This window comes from Coregonus clupeaformis, chromosome 40, assembly GCF_020615455.1.
Source record: "Coregonus clupeaformis isolate EN_2021a chromosome 40, ASM2061545v1, whole genome shotgun sequence".
NCBI classification, from domain to species: Eukaryota; Metazoa; Chordata; class Actinopteri; order Salmoniformes; family Salmonidae; genus Coregonus; species Coregonus clupeaformis.
The window spans coordinates 18743890-18757910 of NC_059231.1; the positions used below are offsets into that span (position 1 = coordinate 18743890).

The following is a 14021-nucleotide window of genomic DNA, read 5'->3' on the forward strand; positions in this document are numbered from 1 at the left end:
TTGCTCACCCTCACAAAAAAGGTCACAGAACCCATTTGACGAGGAGTCGTCCCTCCCATCTCACACTGTAGCACTTTCATTACTCCAGTGCCATGTTAAAGTCCTGCCTCTTCCTGTGGGAATGGGTGAGGGAGAGTTATGTCCTATGTCAACACGGTTAACAGACCTTCCCAGTCTCTCCACCCACCCACCCTCACAGCATGACAGCAGGGTTAATGCAGCCATAATGAATAGTAGCCTGACAATGACCATACGGGTTGGATACAGCACAAACAGATCTGGGTCCAGGCTAACTAAACAGATCAAGACTAGAGTGCAAATGGAGTGGAACAACAACACAATGAGAATAGAGAGATTCTCAGTCACTTTATGAGACTCTCCTAATAACATCATCATCTGTTGTGCAAAACAAGGGTAAGAAAACGATTGTTCTTTTAATGTTCAGTACCATGATGCCAAAGTCGTCATCACCCCAAAAAATTTGCTCTTTTTATGTCATGAACCTGAACGACATTATTGAATATTTCCACATGTTATGAAGAAGGATGCATAGTTGACTGTCGGAAAAGGCATTTTTCAGAGTAAAAAAAACTAAAATATAAGTTGATGCCTTGTCTGTCTGTCTGTACAATGTATATATATTGCTGCTTAGGTGAAAGAGGAGTTATAGTTCATGTACTATAAAGTTGGTAAATTCACTCAAATTATCAGTGACAGACAGGGTTTCATTGTTCTGTCTACAAAGTTCATTTTGTTTATATAACATCCGCTTGTTAGCTGGAGAAAAGACTCGGAGCAGCACATATTATTATCTTTGTTCTCTTTAAACAAGTTCCAGACCAGGAGCCCATGAATGTTGTTGCTCGTCCTCTAGACTGTATTCTACTGACATCAGTAAATCCCACAGAGCAGACCAGAGCTCAGTAAATCCCACAGAGCACACCAGAGCTCAGTAAATCCCACAGAGCAGACCAGAGCTCAGTAAATCCCACAGAGCAGACCAGAGCTCAGTAAATCCCACAGAGCAGACCAGAGCTCAGTAAATCCCACAGAGCAGACCAGAGCTCAGTAAATCCCACAGAGCAGACCAGAGCTCAGTAAATCCCACAGAGCAGACCAGAGCTTTCAGTCACATCTCATCACGTCATGGCAAAGGCCACAGGTTCCCCAGAAACAATCCAGACTACTATTTTCACTTCTGTTTTAGTCCGTCATAAGTCCTTGGCAGATCAGATAGATGGTTGAGTTCATTTCTTCATTTCCCAGCCCTCCTGGTTCTCTACTTGGACCGGTCCTGCCGTGCCCCCGCCACACCAACACCCCCGTGTGGAGGAGGTCAGTGGGCTGCTCCGTTGTAAGACTTGCTGTACATACTGAAATCTGTTTCTACGTAGTCGTTGGAGATGGGCTGCTTGTACAGGGGGTTGGAGGCCTGGGGGGAGAGAGAGAGAGAGAGAGAGAGAGAGAGAGAGAGAGAGAGAGAGAGAGAGAGAGAGAGAGAGAGAGAGAGAGAGAGAGAGAGAGAGAGAGAGAGAGAGAGAGAGAGAGAGAGAGAGAGAGAGAGAGAGAGAGAGAGAGAGAGAGAGAGAGAGAGAGAGAGAGAGAGAGAGAGAGAGAAAAAAAGGGGGAGAGAGAGAGAGAGAGAGAGGGATGGAGAGATAGAGAGAAAGGGAGAGAGAGAGAGAAGGAGAGAGAGAAAGGGAGAGAGAGAGAGAGAGAGAGAGAGAGAGAGAGAGAGAGAGAGAGAGAGAGAGAGAGAGAGAGAGAGAGAGAGAGAGAGAGAGAGAGAGAGAGAGAGAGAGAGAGAGAGAGAGAGAGAGAGAGAGAGAGAGAGAGAGAGAGAGAGAGAGAGAGAGAGAGAACGAACGAACGACAGAAAGGAAGAAAAATGGGTCAGTCAGTTGATTAAACTGCACATGTCGAGGCAGGGTGGACATTTGAGCTGCAGCCTCTGAACTTTGGAACAGTCAGTGTTCCAAACAGTTTTCCAACTAACTGACAGCTCTGTTGTCAAAGAAGACGTCTGATGGTTTCAATCAACATACGTTTTTGCTCCGGCGGATGCTTCAACATAGGCTATTCACATTGATCACATATTAAGTGGTCATACCGATCGTATCATACACAACTATGTTCCCATTCCAGATCCCACATATGGCTTCAGTCAGCTGGAGTGTTATGATATAAGGAAACTGTTCCAAAAGTACACCACAATGAGATGAAATTACCTTTAAATTCCACAACTATTAGACGTCTACATTACAAAACATTTAAAATGGAATGTGCATATATCCTATCCTTCTCAGACAGGCAGGAGTCTCATTACTTATATAGATCTACTCTGGCCCCAAAACAGTCAGTCACAGTAATTCAAATCCATTCATTTGATAGATAGTCAGTGTAATAGATAGGATGACTAAAATTTAAATGTAAATGATAGTTATCCTTCTCATTGATTCCCATAACTTACAGTATTTAGCAAAAAAACTGTCAGTCTCATAAATTCAACCTTTCATATGTAAATCACTGAAGTAGGCAGGTTAATCCCCTTCCTCACCATCTCGTATCGTGCGCGGGAGCGTGCACTTTGGAAGCGGGCGAACTCTCTGCGATCGTGCATGGTGATGACCAGCTTCCAGATGGCCAGCAAAACGATGCCCACCAGTAGGATACTGCCCACTACCGCCAGGAGGACCGTAATGGCGTCCGGCGCTGCGCCACACTCTGGAGACAGGAGGGGAGGCACAAACAAACATAAACAAAGGTTTTTAAAAATCAGATATACACAGCAACAAAGAAAATACTAAAAGATATAGACAAGATAAATATAGAACGAGAGATATAGACAGGAACATAGAAAGACAGACATAGACAGGAAAAATATAGAAAGAGAGATATATAGACAGGAACATAGAAATAGACCTATATAGGCAAGAGACAGACAGGAAACACAGAAAAAGGCATGGACAGGATACAAAGACAGGAAGGGAGATATACACAGGAAAGTCACAAACTAACAAACATAAACAATGGCTCTTAAAAAACACGCCTTGTTTACACGATGACAAATAAATCTAATATCATAACCACACTGTCCAATAGAATGCATGTCCACAAGAGGGCCAGCCCAGACTGACACTCGCCAGATAATAATAATAAACAGATAGGGTCTATTTTCGTACATCAGCAACATATGGCCTTCTCTGTTTGTGTTTTCTTCCTCCATTTCTGTGAAAACTAATGTATGAGGAGAAGCAGCTGGCTGATGGGTTATGTCCATGTTTTCTGTAGCAGAGGATAGTCTTTGACCAGTACTGACCTGGCTCTTTGAGCGCTGTGAGGACTGACATGCCGTTGGCGTGTTCAGAGTACGTGAACTTCATCACACACTCGTTCTCCGTCTTGTACAGGCAGAGGACAGCGTTGGGGTCGTCTGTTTCTGTGAGAGGGAAGAAAAGAGAGGGAGAGAGGCGCTGCTGAGACACATGCAATAAAACAGCTGGCTAAACATACTGCTTCAGGGAGAGAGGGAGGAGAGAAAGAGAGAGGGAGGAGAGAAAGAGAGAGGGAGGAGAGAAAGGGAGAGGGAGGAGAGGAAGAGAGAGGGAGGAGAGGAAGAGAGAGGGAGGAGAGGAAGAGAGAGGGAGGAGAGAAAGAGAGAGGGAGGAGAGAAAGAGGAGAGGAAGAGAGGGAGGAGAGGAAGAGATAGGAGGAGAGAAAGGGAGAGGGAGGAGAGGAAGAGAGAGGGAAGAGAGAAAGAGAGAGGGAAGAGAGAAAGAGAGAGGGAGGAGAGAAAGAGAGAGGGAGGAGAGAAAGGGAGAGGGAGGAGAGGAAGAGAGAGGGAAGAGAGAAAGAGAGAGGGAGGAGAGGAAGAGAGAGGGAGGAGAGAAAGAGAGAGGGAGGAGAGAAAGAGGAGAGGAAGAGAGAGGGAGGGGAGGAAGAGAGAGGGAGGAGAGGAAGAGAGAGGGAGGAGAGAAAGAGGAGAGGAAGAGAGAGGGAGGAGAGGAAGAGAGAGGGAGGAGAGAAAGAGAGAGGGAGGAGAGAAAGAGGAGAGGAAGAGAGAGGGAGGGGAGGAAGAGAGAGGGAGGAGAGGAAGAGAGAGGGAGGAGAGAAAGAGAGAGGGAGGAGAGAAAGAGGAGAGGAAGAGAGAGGGAGGGGAGGAAGAGAGAGGGAGGAGAGGAAGAGAGAGGGAGGAGAGAAAGAGGAGAGGAAGAGAGAGGGAGGAGAGGAAGAGAGAGGGAGGAGAGGAAGAGAGAGGGAGGAGAGGAAGAGAGAGGGAGGAGAGGAAGAGAGAGGGAGGTAGGAGAGGAAGAGAAGAAAGAAAACAAGAGAGAGATCCAACAACAACACTGTGCAAAAACTGATCAACATGTATTGTTTTATTGGGAAATCACTCTTGGATGAGTGAGTGATTGCACTCCACAGTAAGGACAGAGATTTGCTTTGCTTTCTTGTCCTTGTTTTTGCAAACTTTTTCAAATATTCTGACTGCCTTGGGGACTGACTGAGGAGTCAGACTACCTCCAGTCCCATCCCCTCCAGCCTTTCACACTCGCTTTCTGCCATAGCCCCCTCCAGCCTTTCACACTCGCTTTCTGCCATAGCCCCCTCCAGCCTTTCCTTCTCCCCTTTGCTTTCGGTGCGAGATAAGTTTCCGGAATGTACATGAGGAGTCCATTAGGGGAAGTCAGATGGTTGGAATAACAGAGAGAGAATGCAGTGAAACAGAGCAGCCCTGGGACAGGGAGGGCAGAGCTGGGCCAGGCGACACAGAAGGAAGGGCCTTAAAATAGTTTAACAAACCATTCATATCATGAGCCAGATTTTCTACGTCTCCGCCAGGTATGCCATCATGATAATTCCCCGACAACTAACATTAACTTATTTATACATTCCTAGGCACAAGTTAAATATATCCCGCAATGCTGAGGTGGAGCGAAAAGCTTTTTTACGGACAAAAGCCCTGGGACTCTGTTTCACTTACGGGTCATGCTTTTAAAAGACATCACGCGATAACAGTTTAGCTTTATGGGTGCAGGTAGAGTTACATGTTTGTTTTGAGGGCGCGGTAGGGAGGAGGTAGGTAGGAGGGCATCTAAAGCCTGTCGCATGCTCCCCAGTCAAAACAGTTTGTGCATTCGGAAAATATTCAGACTTCTTGACTTTTTCCACATTTTATTATATTCTAAAATGGATTAAAATGTTGTTGTTTTTCTCCCCTCATCAATCTACACACAACACCCCATAATGACAAAGCAAAAACAGGTTTTTATAAATTTGAAAATGTATTTTCTTTTAATACCGGAAATAAAACATTTACATAAGTATTCAGACCCTTAACTCAGTACTTTGTTGAAGCACCTTAGGCAGCGATTACAGCCTTTGATTGGGTTCAAGTCTGGCCTCTGACTGGACCACTCAAGGACAATCAGAGACTTGTCCCGAAGCCACTCCTGCGTTGTCTCTTGGCTGTGTGTTTAGGGTTGTTGTCCTGTTGGAAGGTGAACCGTCGCTCCAGTCTGAGGTCCTGAGCGCTCTGAAGCAGGTTTTCAACAAGGATCTCTCTTTACTTTGCTCCGTTCATCTTTCCTTTGATCCTGACTAGTATCCCAGTCCCTGCCGCTGAAAAACATCCCCACAGCATGATGCTGCCACCACCATGCTTCACTGTAGGGATGATGCCAGGTTTCCTCCAGATGTGACGCTTGGCATTCAGGCCAAAGAGTTCAATCTTGGTTTCATCAGACCAGAGAATCTTGTTTCTCATGGTCTGAGAGTCTTTAGGTGCCTTTTGGAAAACTCCAAGTGGGCTGTCATGTGCCTTTTACTGAAGAGTGGCTTCCGTCTGGCCACTCTACCATAGGCTTGATTGGTGAGAGCTGCTGAGATGGTTGTCCTTCTGGAAGATTCTCCCATCTCCACAGAGGAACTCTGGAGCTCTGTCAGAGTGACCATCGGGTTCTTGGTCACCTCCCTGACCAAGGCCCTTCTCCCCCGATTGCTCAGTTTGGCCAGGCGGCCAGCTCTAGGAAGAGTCTTAGTGGTTCCAAACTTCTTCCATTTAAGAATGATGGAGGCCACTGTGTTCTTGGGGACCTTCAATGCTGCAGAAATGTTTTGGTACCCTTCCCCAGATCTGTGCTTTGACACAATCCTGTCTCAGAGCACTACGGACAATTCCTTCGACCTCATGGCTTGGTTATTGCTCTGACATGCACTGTCAACTGTGGGACCTTATACAGACAAGTGTGTGCCTTTCCAAATCATGTCCAATCAATTGAATTTACCACATTTGGACTCCAATCAAGTTGTAGAAACATCTCAATGATGATCAATGGAAACAGGATGCACCTGAGCTCAATTTTGAGTCTCATAGAAAAGGGTCTGAATACTTATGTAAATAAGGTATTATTTTTGTATGTAAATTAGCAAAGAAATCTAAAAACCTGTTTTCGCTTTGTCATTATGGGGTATTGTGTGTAGATTGATTAGGAATTAAAAAATATATAATTTTAGAATAAGGCTGTAAAGTAACCAAAGGTGGAAAAAGTCTGAATATTTTCCAAATGCACTGTATATTATGACAATGTTTTGGGACGTTTTTGTTCGTTTTGGTGTTCAGCAGGGTTTTTTAGGCTTTTTGCGTACACAAAACATTTTCTTGAAGCAACTCGAAATTCGGTAGCCGAAGTCTACGCCCCTTTGTTGGTGATTGGTCAAAAGTAGGGGTGGGAACTATGGACGGGATACTTCAATTAAGTGTTTTCACTTGAGAAGTAGTGCACCAAACATTTTAGGTAGAATTGCTCGACTAAGACCTCTGCAACAACGTCAAAATGAATTACAGATTTCTTGATTTATCTTAGATGAATTCTGACTATTTTGAGGAAGTGTTACTGGATATGTTGTTGCTACGGTGGCTCAAGAGGGACTAGTTTTTCAAGCAAATGTCATTAGGGAGTATGCGATCACAGACGTTCGCTTCACCTTGCCGAGTTCTGCTAGAAGCAAACCAAACCTGTTGTTATTATAAGCTGCTATCGGGAGGACAGAACAGAAGATATCCATATGCTCTGCCACGACAGACCCAGACTGACACTCGCCAGGTAATAACATAAACAGACGCCCACTCTGGACTGGAGAGGGTATATTTATTTTCATAATTAAATACAGATACGTGATGTGGGGGCTGTATTAGCACAGAGATGGACAGACACTGTGTGTGTGTATGTGTGTGTGTGTTCATGTGTGTCATGGGGAATGTGCTTTACTTTGGTCTGAAGCTTCCCTGTCAGAGCAGCTGGGTCATGTCACATTATCTAAAACAGCTGTAACAGTTGTATGTATGGCGTGTTTTGGCAAGGCTGTGAGTGTGGGAGACAGCTAATAAACAAAGGACAAGGGACGTGGTACAGTATGTAACGCATCCTGAAACTGTTGCAGATGCTAACCACAGATGTTGATACTCCTCTCTATGTGTGTGTTTGCGTGTGTGTCTGCAGGCCAGCTGATGTTAAAGAAGGGATCCAGCTTAGTTGTTTACTCACTAAGCGTTTCCAAGGTGATGATCTCATCCTTGCAAAGCCGCTGGCAGGTCTGGTTGTCGGACAGTCTTCCAGAGCTGAAAAGCCGGCATTCAATGCATTCCCTGGAGTGGAGACAGAGATATGGAGGGAGGGAGGTAGAAAGGAAGGAAGGAAGGAAGGAAGGAAGGGAGGGATAGATGGATAGAGAGATAAAGAGAGAGAGAGAGAGAGAGAGAGAGAGAGAGAGAGAGAGAGAGAGAGAGAGAGAGAACAGAGACACAGAGAGAGAGAGAGAGAGAGAGAGAGAGAGACTGAGTGTGGCATAATGACATGCATCATACGCATGTTGTGTTCACAGGAGCACAGAGGTGAACAGACTGTGTGTGTGACCAGGCTTTGAGGTTAAGGTCAGGTTAGGGTCAAGGGTCACACTCTAAAAGGTCACCTTTTACCTCTCTGAAATAAGAGCCATGTGTGACGATAGGAGCATGTTGTGAGGGTACCCCAGTCCTGACTCCTGACTGATAGCAACAAATTCAAATCAAAGTTTATTGGTTGCGTACACAGATTTGTAGATGGTATCGCAGGTTCAGCGAAATGCTTGTGGTTCTAGCTCCTACAGTGCAGTAATACACACATAATCAACCCCAAAAATAAAGACAATAAGAAATATCAGAAGGAGCAATGTCAGAGTCCGGTATATAAATATACACTCAGAGGCCAGTTTATTAGGTACAACACCCCATTCACGTAAATGGTTCGCACCTACAGACAGTAAGTCAAGTTACCGTGGCTTGCTATATAAAGCAGGCAGACAGGCATCCAGTTACTGTTCGATTGAACGTTAAAATGGACAAAACAAGTGACCTAAGCGACTTTGAGCGTGTTATGATCGTCGGTGCCAGGCGAGCCTGTTCCAGTATCTCAGAAATGTCCGGCCTTCTGGGCTTTTCACGCATGACAGCGTCTAGGGTTAACCCAGAATGGTGCGACAAACAAAAAAACATTCAATCAGCTGCTGTCCTGTGGGCGAAAAAGCTTGTTGATAAGAGGACAACGGAGAATGGCAAGAATCGTGCAAGCTAACAGGTGGGCAACAAACAGGCAAATAACGGCGCAGTACAACAGTGGTGTGCAGAACGGCATCTCGGAACGCACAACTCGTTGGTCCTTGTCACGGATGGGCTATTGCCGAATCCTGGTTCCTGTTGCGTTATACTGATGTAAGAGTCAGGATTTTGCGTAAGCAGTATGAGTAAAATTGTCCCATTCTGCCTGCTGTCAACGGTACAGGCTGGTGGCGTAATGGTGTGGGGAATGTTTTCCTGGCACACGTTAGGTCCCTTGATACCAATTGAGCAACGTATCCATGCCCCAAAGAATAACACATATACATATATATATATTCACACATATATATATATATAATAATAATAATAATAATAATATGCCATTTAGCAGACGCTTTTATCCATACATTTTTACGTATGGGTGGTCCCAGGGATCGAACCCACTACCCTGGCGTTACAAGCGCAATGCTCTACCAATTGAGCTACAGAGGACCATATATATATTTATATACACACATATATATACACACATATATATACACACACACATAAACATATATACATATATATACAGTCGTGGTCAAAAGTTTTGAGAATTACACAAGTATTGGTCTTCACAAAGTTCGCTGCTTCAGTGTTGAGATATTTTTGTCAGATGTTACTATGGTATACTCAAGTATAATTACAAGCATTCCATAAGTGTCAAGGGCTTTTATTGACAATTACATTAAGTTTATGCAAAGAGTCAATATTTGCAGTGTTGACCCTTCTTTTTCAAGACCTCTGCAATCCGCCCTGGCATTCTGTCAATTAACTTCTGGGCCACATCCTGACTGATGGCAGCCCATTCTTGCATAATCAATGCTTGGAGTTTGTCAGAATTTGTGGGGTTTTGTTTGTCCACCCACCTCTTGAGAATCGACCACAAGTTCTCAATGGGATTAAGGTCTGGGGAGTTTCCTGCCCATGAACCCAAAATGTCGATGTTTTTTTCCCCGAGCCACTTAGTTATAACTTTTGCCTTATGGCAAGGTGCTCCATCATGCTGGAAAAGGCATTGGTTGTCACCAAACTGTTCTTGGATGGTTGGGAGAAGTTGCTCTCAGAGGATGTGTTGGTACCATTCTTTATTCATGGCTGTGTTCTTAGGCAAAAATGTGAGTGAGCCCACTCCCTTGGCTGAGAAGCAACCCCACACATGAATGGTCTCAGGATGCTTTACTGTTGGCATGACACAGGACTGATGGTAGCGCTCACTTTGTATTCTCTGGACAAGGTGTTTTCCGGATGCCCCAAACAATCGGAAAGGGGATTCATCAGAGAAAATGACTTTACCCCAGTCCTCAGCAGTCTAATTCCTGTACCTTTTGCAGAATATCAGTCTGTCCCTGGTGTTTTTCCTGGAGAGAAGTGGCTTCTTTGCTGCTCTTCTTGACACCAGGCCATCCTCCAAAAGTCTTCACCTCACTGTGCGTGCAGATGCACTCACACCTGCCTGCTGCCATTCCTGAGCAAGCTCCCCGATCCCGCAGCTGAATCAACTTTAGGAGACGGTCCTGACGCTTGCTGGACTTTCTTGGGCGCCCTGAAGCCTTCTTCACAACAATTGAACCTCTCTCCTTGAAGTTCTTGATGATCCGATAAATGGTTGATTTAGGTGCAATCTTACTAGCAGCAATATCCTTGACTGTGAAGTCCTTTTTGTGCAAAGCAATAATGACGGCACGTGTTTCCTTGCAGGTAACCATGGTTAACAGAGGAAGAACAATGATTTCAAGCACCATCCTCCTTTTAAAGCTTCCAGTCTGTTATTCTAACTCAATCAGCATGACAGAGTGATCTCCAGCCTTGTCCTCGTCAACACTCTCACCTGTGTTAACGAGAGAATCACTGACATGATGGCAGCTGGTCCTTTTGTGGCAGGGCTGAAATGCAGTGGAAATGTTTTTGGGGGATTAAGTTCATGTTCATGGCAAAGAAGGACTTTGCAATGAATTGCAATTCATCTGATCACTCTTCATGACATTCTGGAGTATATGCAAATTGCCATCATCAAAACTGAGGCAGCAGACTTTGTGAAAATTAGTATTTGTGTCATTCTCAAAACTTTTGACCACGACTGTACATATACATATATATATATATACATACATACATACATACACACACACATATATATATATATACACACACATATACACAAACATACATATATATATATATATATATATATATATATATATAGACATATTTATACATATATATACACACACACATATATATACAGTTGAAGTCGGAAGTTTACATACACTTAGGTTGGAGTCATTAAAACTCGTTTTTCAACCACTCCACAAATTTATTTTTAACAAACTATAGTTTTGGCAAGTCGGTTAGGACATCTACTTTGTGCATGACACAAGTAATTTTTCCAACAATTGTTTACAGACAGATTATTTCACTTATTATTCACTGTATCACAATTCCAGTGGGTCAGAAGTTTACATACACTAAGTTGACTGTGCCTTTAAACAGCTTGGAAAATTCCAGAAAATGATGTCATGGCTTTACAAGCTTCTGATAGGCTAATTGACATCATTTGAGTCAATTGGAGGTGTACCTGTGGATGTATTTCAAGGCCTACCTTCAAAAATGTCTAAATGCCACGTTCGTCTGTACAAACAATAGTACGCAAATATAAACACCATGGGACCACGCAGCCGTCATACCGCTCAGGAAGGAGACGCGTTCTGTCTCCTAGAGATGAACGTACTTTGGTGTGAAAAGTGCAAATCAATCCCAGAACAACAGCAATTGACCTTGTGAAGATGCTGGAGGAAACAGATACACAAGTATCTATATCCACAGTAAAACGAGTCCTCTGTAGCTCAGCTGGTAGAGCATGGCGCTTGTAACGGCAAGGTAGTGGGTTCGAGCCCCAGGACCACCCATACACAAATTCTTTAAAAAAAAAATGTATGCACGCATGACTGTAAGTCGCTTTGGATAAAAGCGTCTGCTAAATGGCATATTATTATTATATTATAACCTGAAAGGCCACTCAGCAAGGAAGAAGCCATTGCTCCAAAACCGCCATAAAAATGCCAGACTACGGTTTGCAACTGCACATGGGGACGAAGATCGTACTTTTTGGAGAAATGTCCTCTGGTTTGATGAAACAAAAATATAACTGTTTGGCCATAATGACTATCGTTATGTATGGAGGAAAAAGGGGAACGCTTGCAAGCTGAAGAACACCATCCTAACCGTGAAGCACGGGGGTCGCAGCATCATGCTGTGGGGGTGCTTTGCTGCAGGAGGGACTGGTGCACTTCACAAAATAGATGGCATCATGAGGAAGGAAAATTATGTGGATATATTGAACATCTCAAGACATCAGTCAGGAAGTTAAAGCTTGGTCGCAATGGGTCTTCCAAATGGACAATGACCCCAAGCATACTTCCAAAGTTGTGGCAAAATGGCTTAAGGACAACAAAGTCAAGGGCGGCAGGTAGCTTAGTGGTTAAGAGCGTTGTGCCAGTAACCGAAAGGTCGCTGGTTCTAATCCCCGAGCCGACTAGATGAAAAATATGTCGATGTGCCCTTGAGCAAGGCACTTAACCCTAATTGCTCCTGTAAGTCACTTTGGATAAGAGCGTCTGCTAAATGACTAAAATGTAAAATGTATTGGAGTAACCATCACAAAGCCCTGACCTCAATCCTATAGAAAATGTGTGGGCAGAACTGAAAAAGCGTGTGCGAGCAAGGAGGCCTACAAACCTGACTCAGTTACACCAGCTCTGTCAGGATGAATGGGCCAAAATTCACCCAACTTATTGTGGGAAGCTTGTGGAAGGCTACCTGAAATGTTTGACCTAAGTTAAACAATTTAAAGGCAATGCTACCAAATACTAACTGTGTGTATGTAAACTTCTGACCCACTGGGAATGTGATGAAAGAAATAAAAGCTGAAATAAATCAATCTCTCTACTATTATTCTGACATTTCACATTCTTAAAATAAAGTGGTGATCCTAACTGACCTAAGACAGGGAATTGTTACTAGGATTAAATGTCAGGAATTGTGAAAAACTGAGTTTAAATGTATTTGGCTAAGGTGTACTTTCCTTCTTAATGCGTTTGAGCCAATCAGTTGTGTTGTGACAAGGTAGGGGGGTATACAGAAGATAGCCCTATTTGGTAAAAAACCATGTCCATATTACGGCAAGAACAGTTCAAATAAGCAAAGACAAACGACAGTCCATCATTACTTTAGGACATGAAGGTCAGTCAATAAGGAACATTTCAAGAACTTTGAAAGTTTCTTCAAGTGCAGTCGCAAAAACCATCAAGTGCTATGATGAAACTGGCTCTCAGGAGGACAGCCACAGGAATGGAAGACCCAGAGTTACCTCTGCTGAAGAGGATAAGTTCATTAGAGTTACCAGCCTCAGAAATTGCAGCCCAAATAAATGCTTCACAGAGTTCAAGTACAGACACATCTCAACATCAACTGTTCAAAGGAGACTGTGTGAATCAGGCCTTCATGGTCGAATTGCTGCAAAGCAATTACTAAAGAACACCAATAAGAAGAAGAGACTTGCTTGGGCCAACAAACATGAGCAATGGACATTAAACCGGTGGAAATTTGAGATTTTTGGTTCCAACCGCCATGTCTTTGTGAGATGCGGTGTGGTTGAACGGATGATCTCCGCATGTATATTTCCCACCGTAAATTATGGAGGAGGAGGTGTTATGTTGTGGGGGTGCTCTGCTGGTGACACTGTCTGTGATTTATTTTACCAAGAAGGAGAGCGATGGAATGCTGCATCAGATGACCTGGTCTCCACAATCCCCCGACCTCAACCCAATTGAGATGTTTTGGGATGAGTCGGACAGCAGAGTGAAGGAAAAGCAGCCAACAAGTGCTCAGAATATGTGGGAACTCCTTCAAGACGGTTGGAAAAGCATTCCAGGGAAGCTGGTTGAGAGAATGCCAAGACTGTGCAAAGCTGTCATCAAGGCAAAGGGTGGCTATTTGAAGAATCTCAAATATAAAATATGTTTTGATTTGTTTAACACTTTTTTGGATACTACATGATTCCATATGTGCTATTTCATCATTGTTATGTCTTCACTATGATTCTACAATGTTGAAAATAGTTTTTTTAAAACTTTCATGAGTAGGTGTGTCCAAACTTTTGACTGGTAGTGTGTATATACAGTGGGGAGAACAAGTATTTGATACACTGCCGATTTTGCAGGTTTTCCTACTTACAAAGCATGTAGAGGTCTGTAATTTTTATCATAGGTACACTTGAACTGTGAGAGACAGAATCTAAAACCAAAATCCAGAAAATCACATTGTATGATTTTTAAGTAATTAATTTGCATTTTATTGCATGACATAACTATTTGATACATCAGAA

The 14021-nt window shown here is 43.6% G+C and overlaps 1 protein-coding gene across 3 annotated transcripts in view; it reads right to left on the reverse strand.

The window, feature by feature from the left end:
* Nucleotides 1-351: 351 nt before the first annotated feature.
* LOC121554961 (integrin beta-5) overlaps nt 352-14021 on the reverse strand; it is an 89092-nt gene continuing 75422 nt past the window's right edge. For all 3 annotated transcript variants that reach the window (XM_041868694.2, XM_041868695.2, XM_041868693.2), the window contains 4 exons: nt 7548-7648; nt 3320-3439; nt 2558-2724; nt 352-1432 (listed from right to left, as the gene is read on the reverse strand). In XM_041868694.2, the coding sequence (XP_041724628.2) occupies nt 1337-1432; nt 2558-2724; nt 3320-3439; nt 7548-7648 (484 nt within the window). In that variant the 3' untranslated portion in view covers nt 352-1336. The remainder of the gene's footprint in view (nt 1433-2557; nt 2725-3319; nt 3440-7547; nt 7649-14021) is intronic.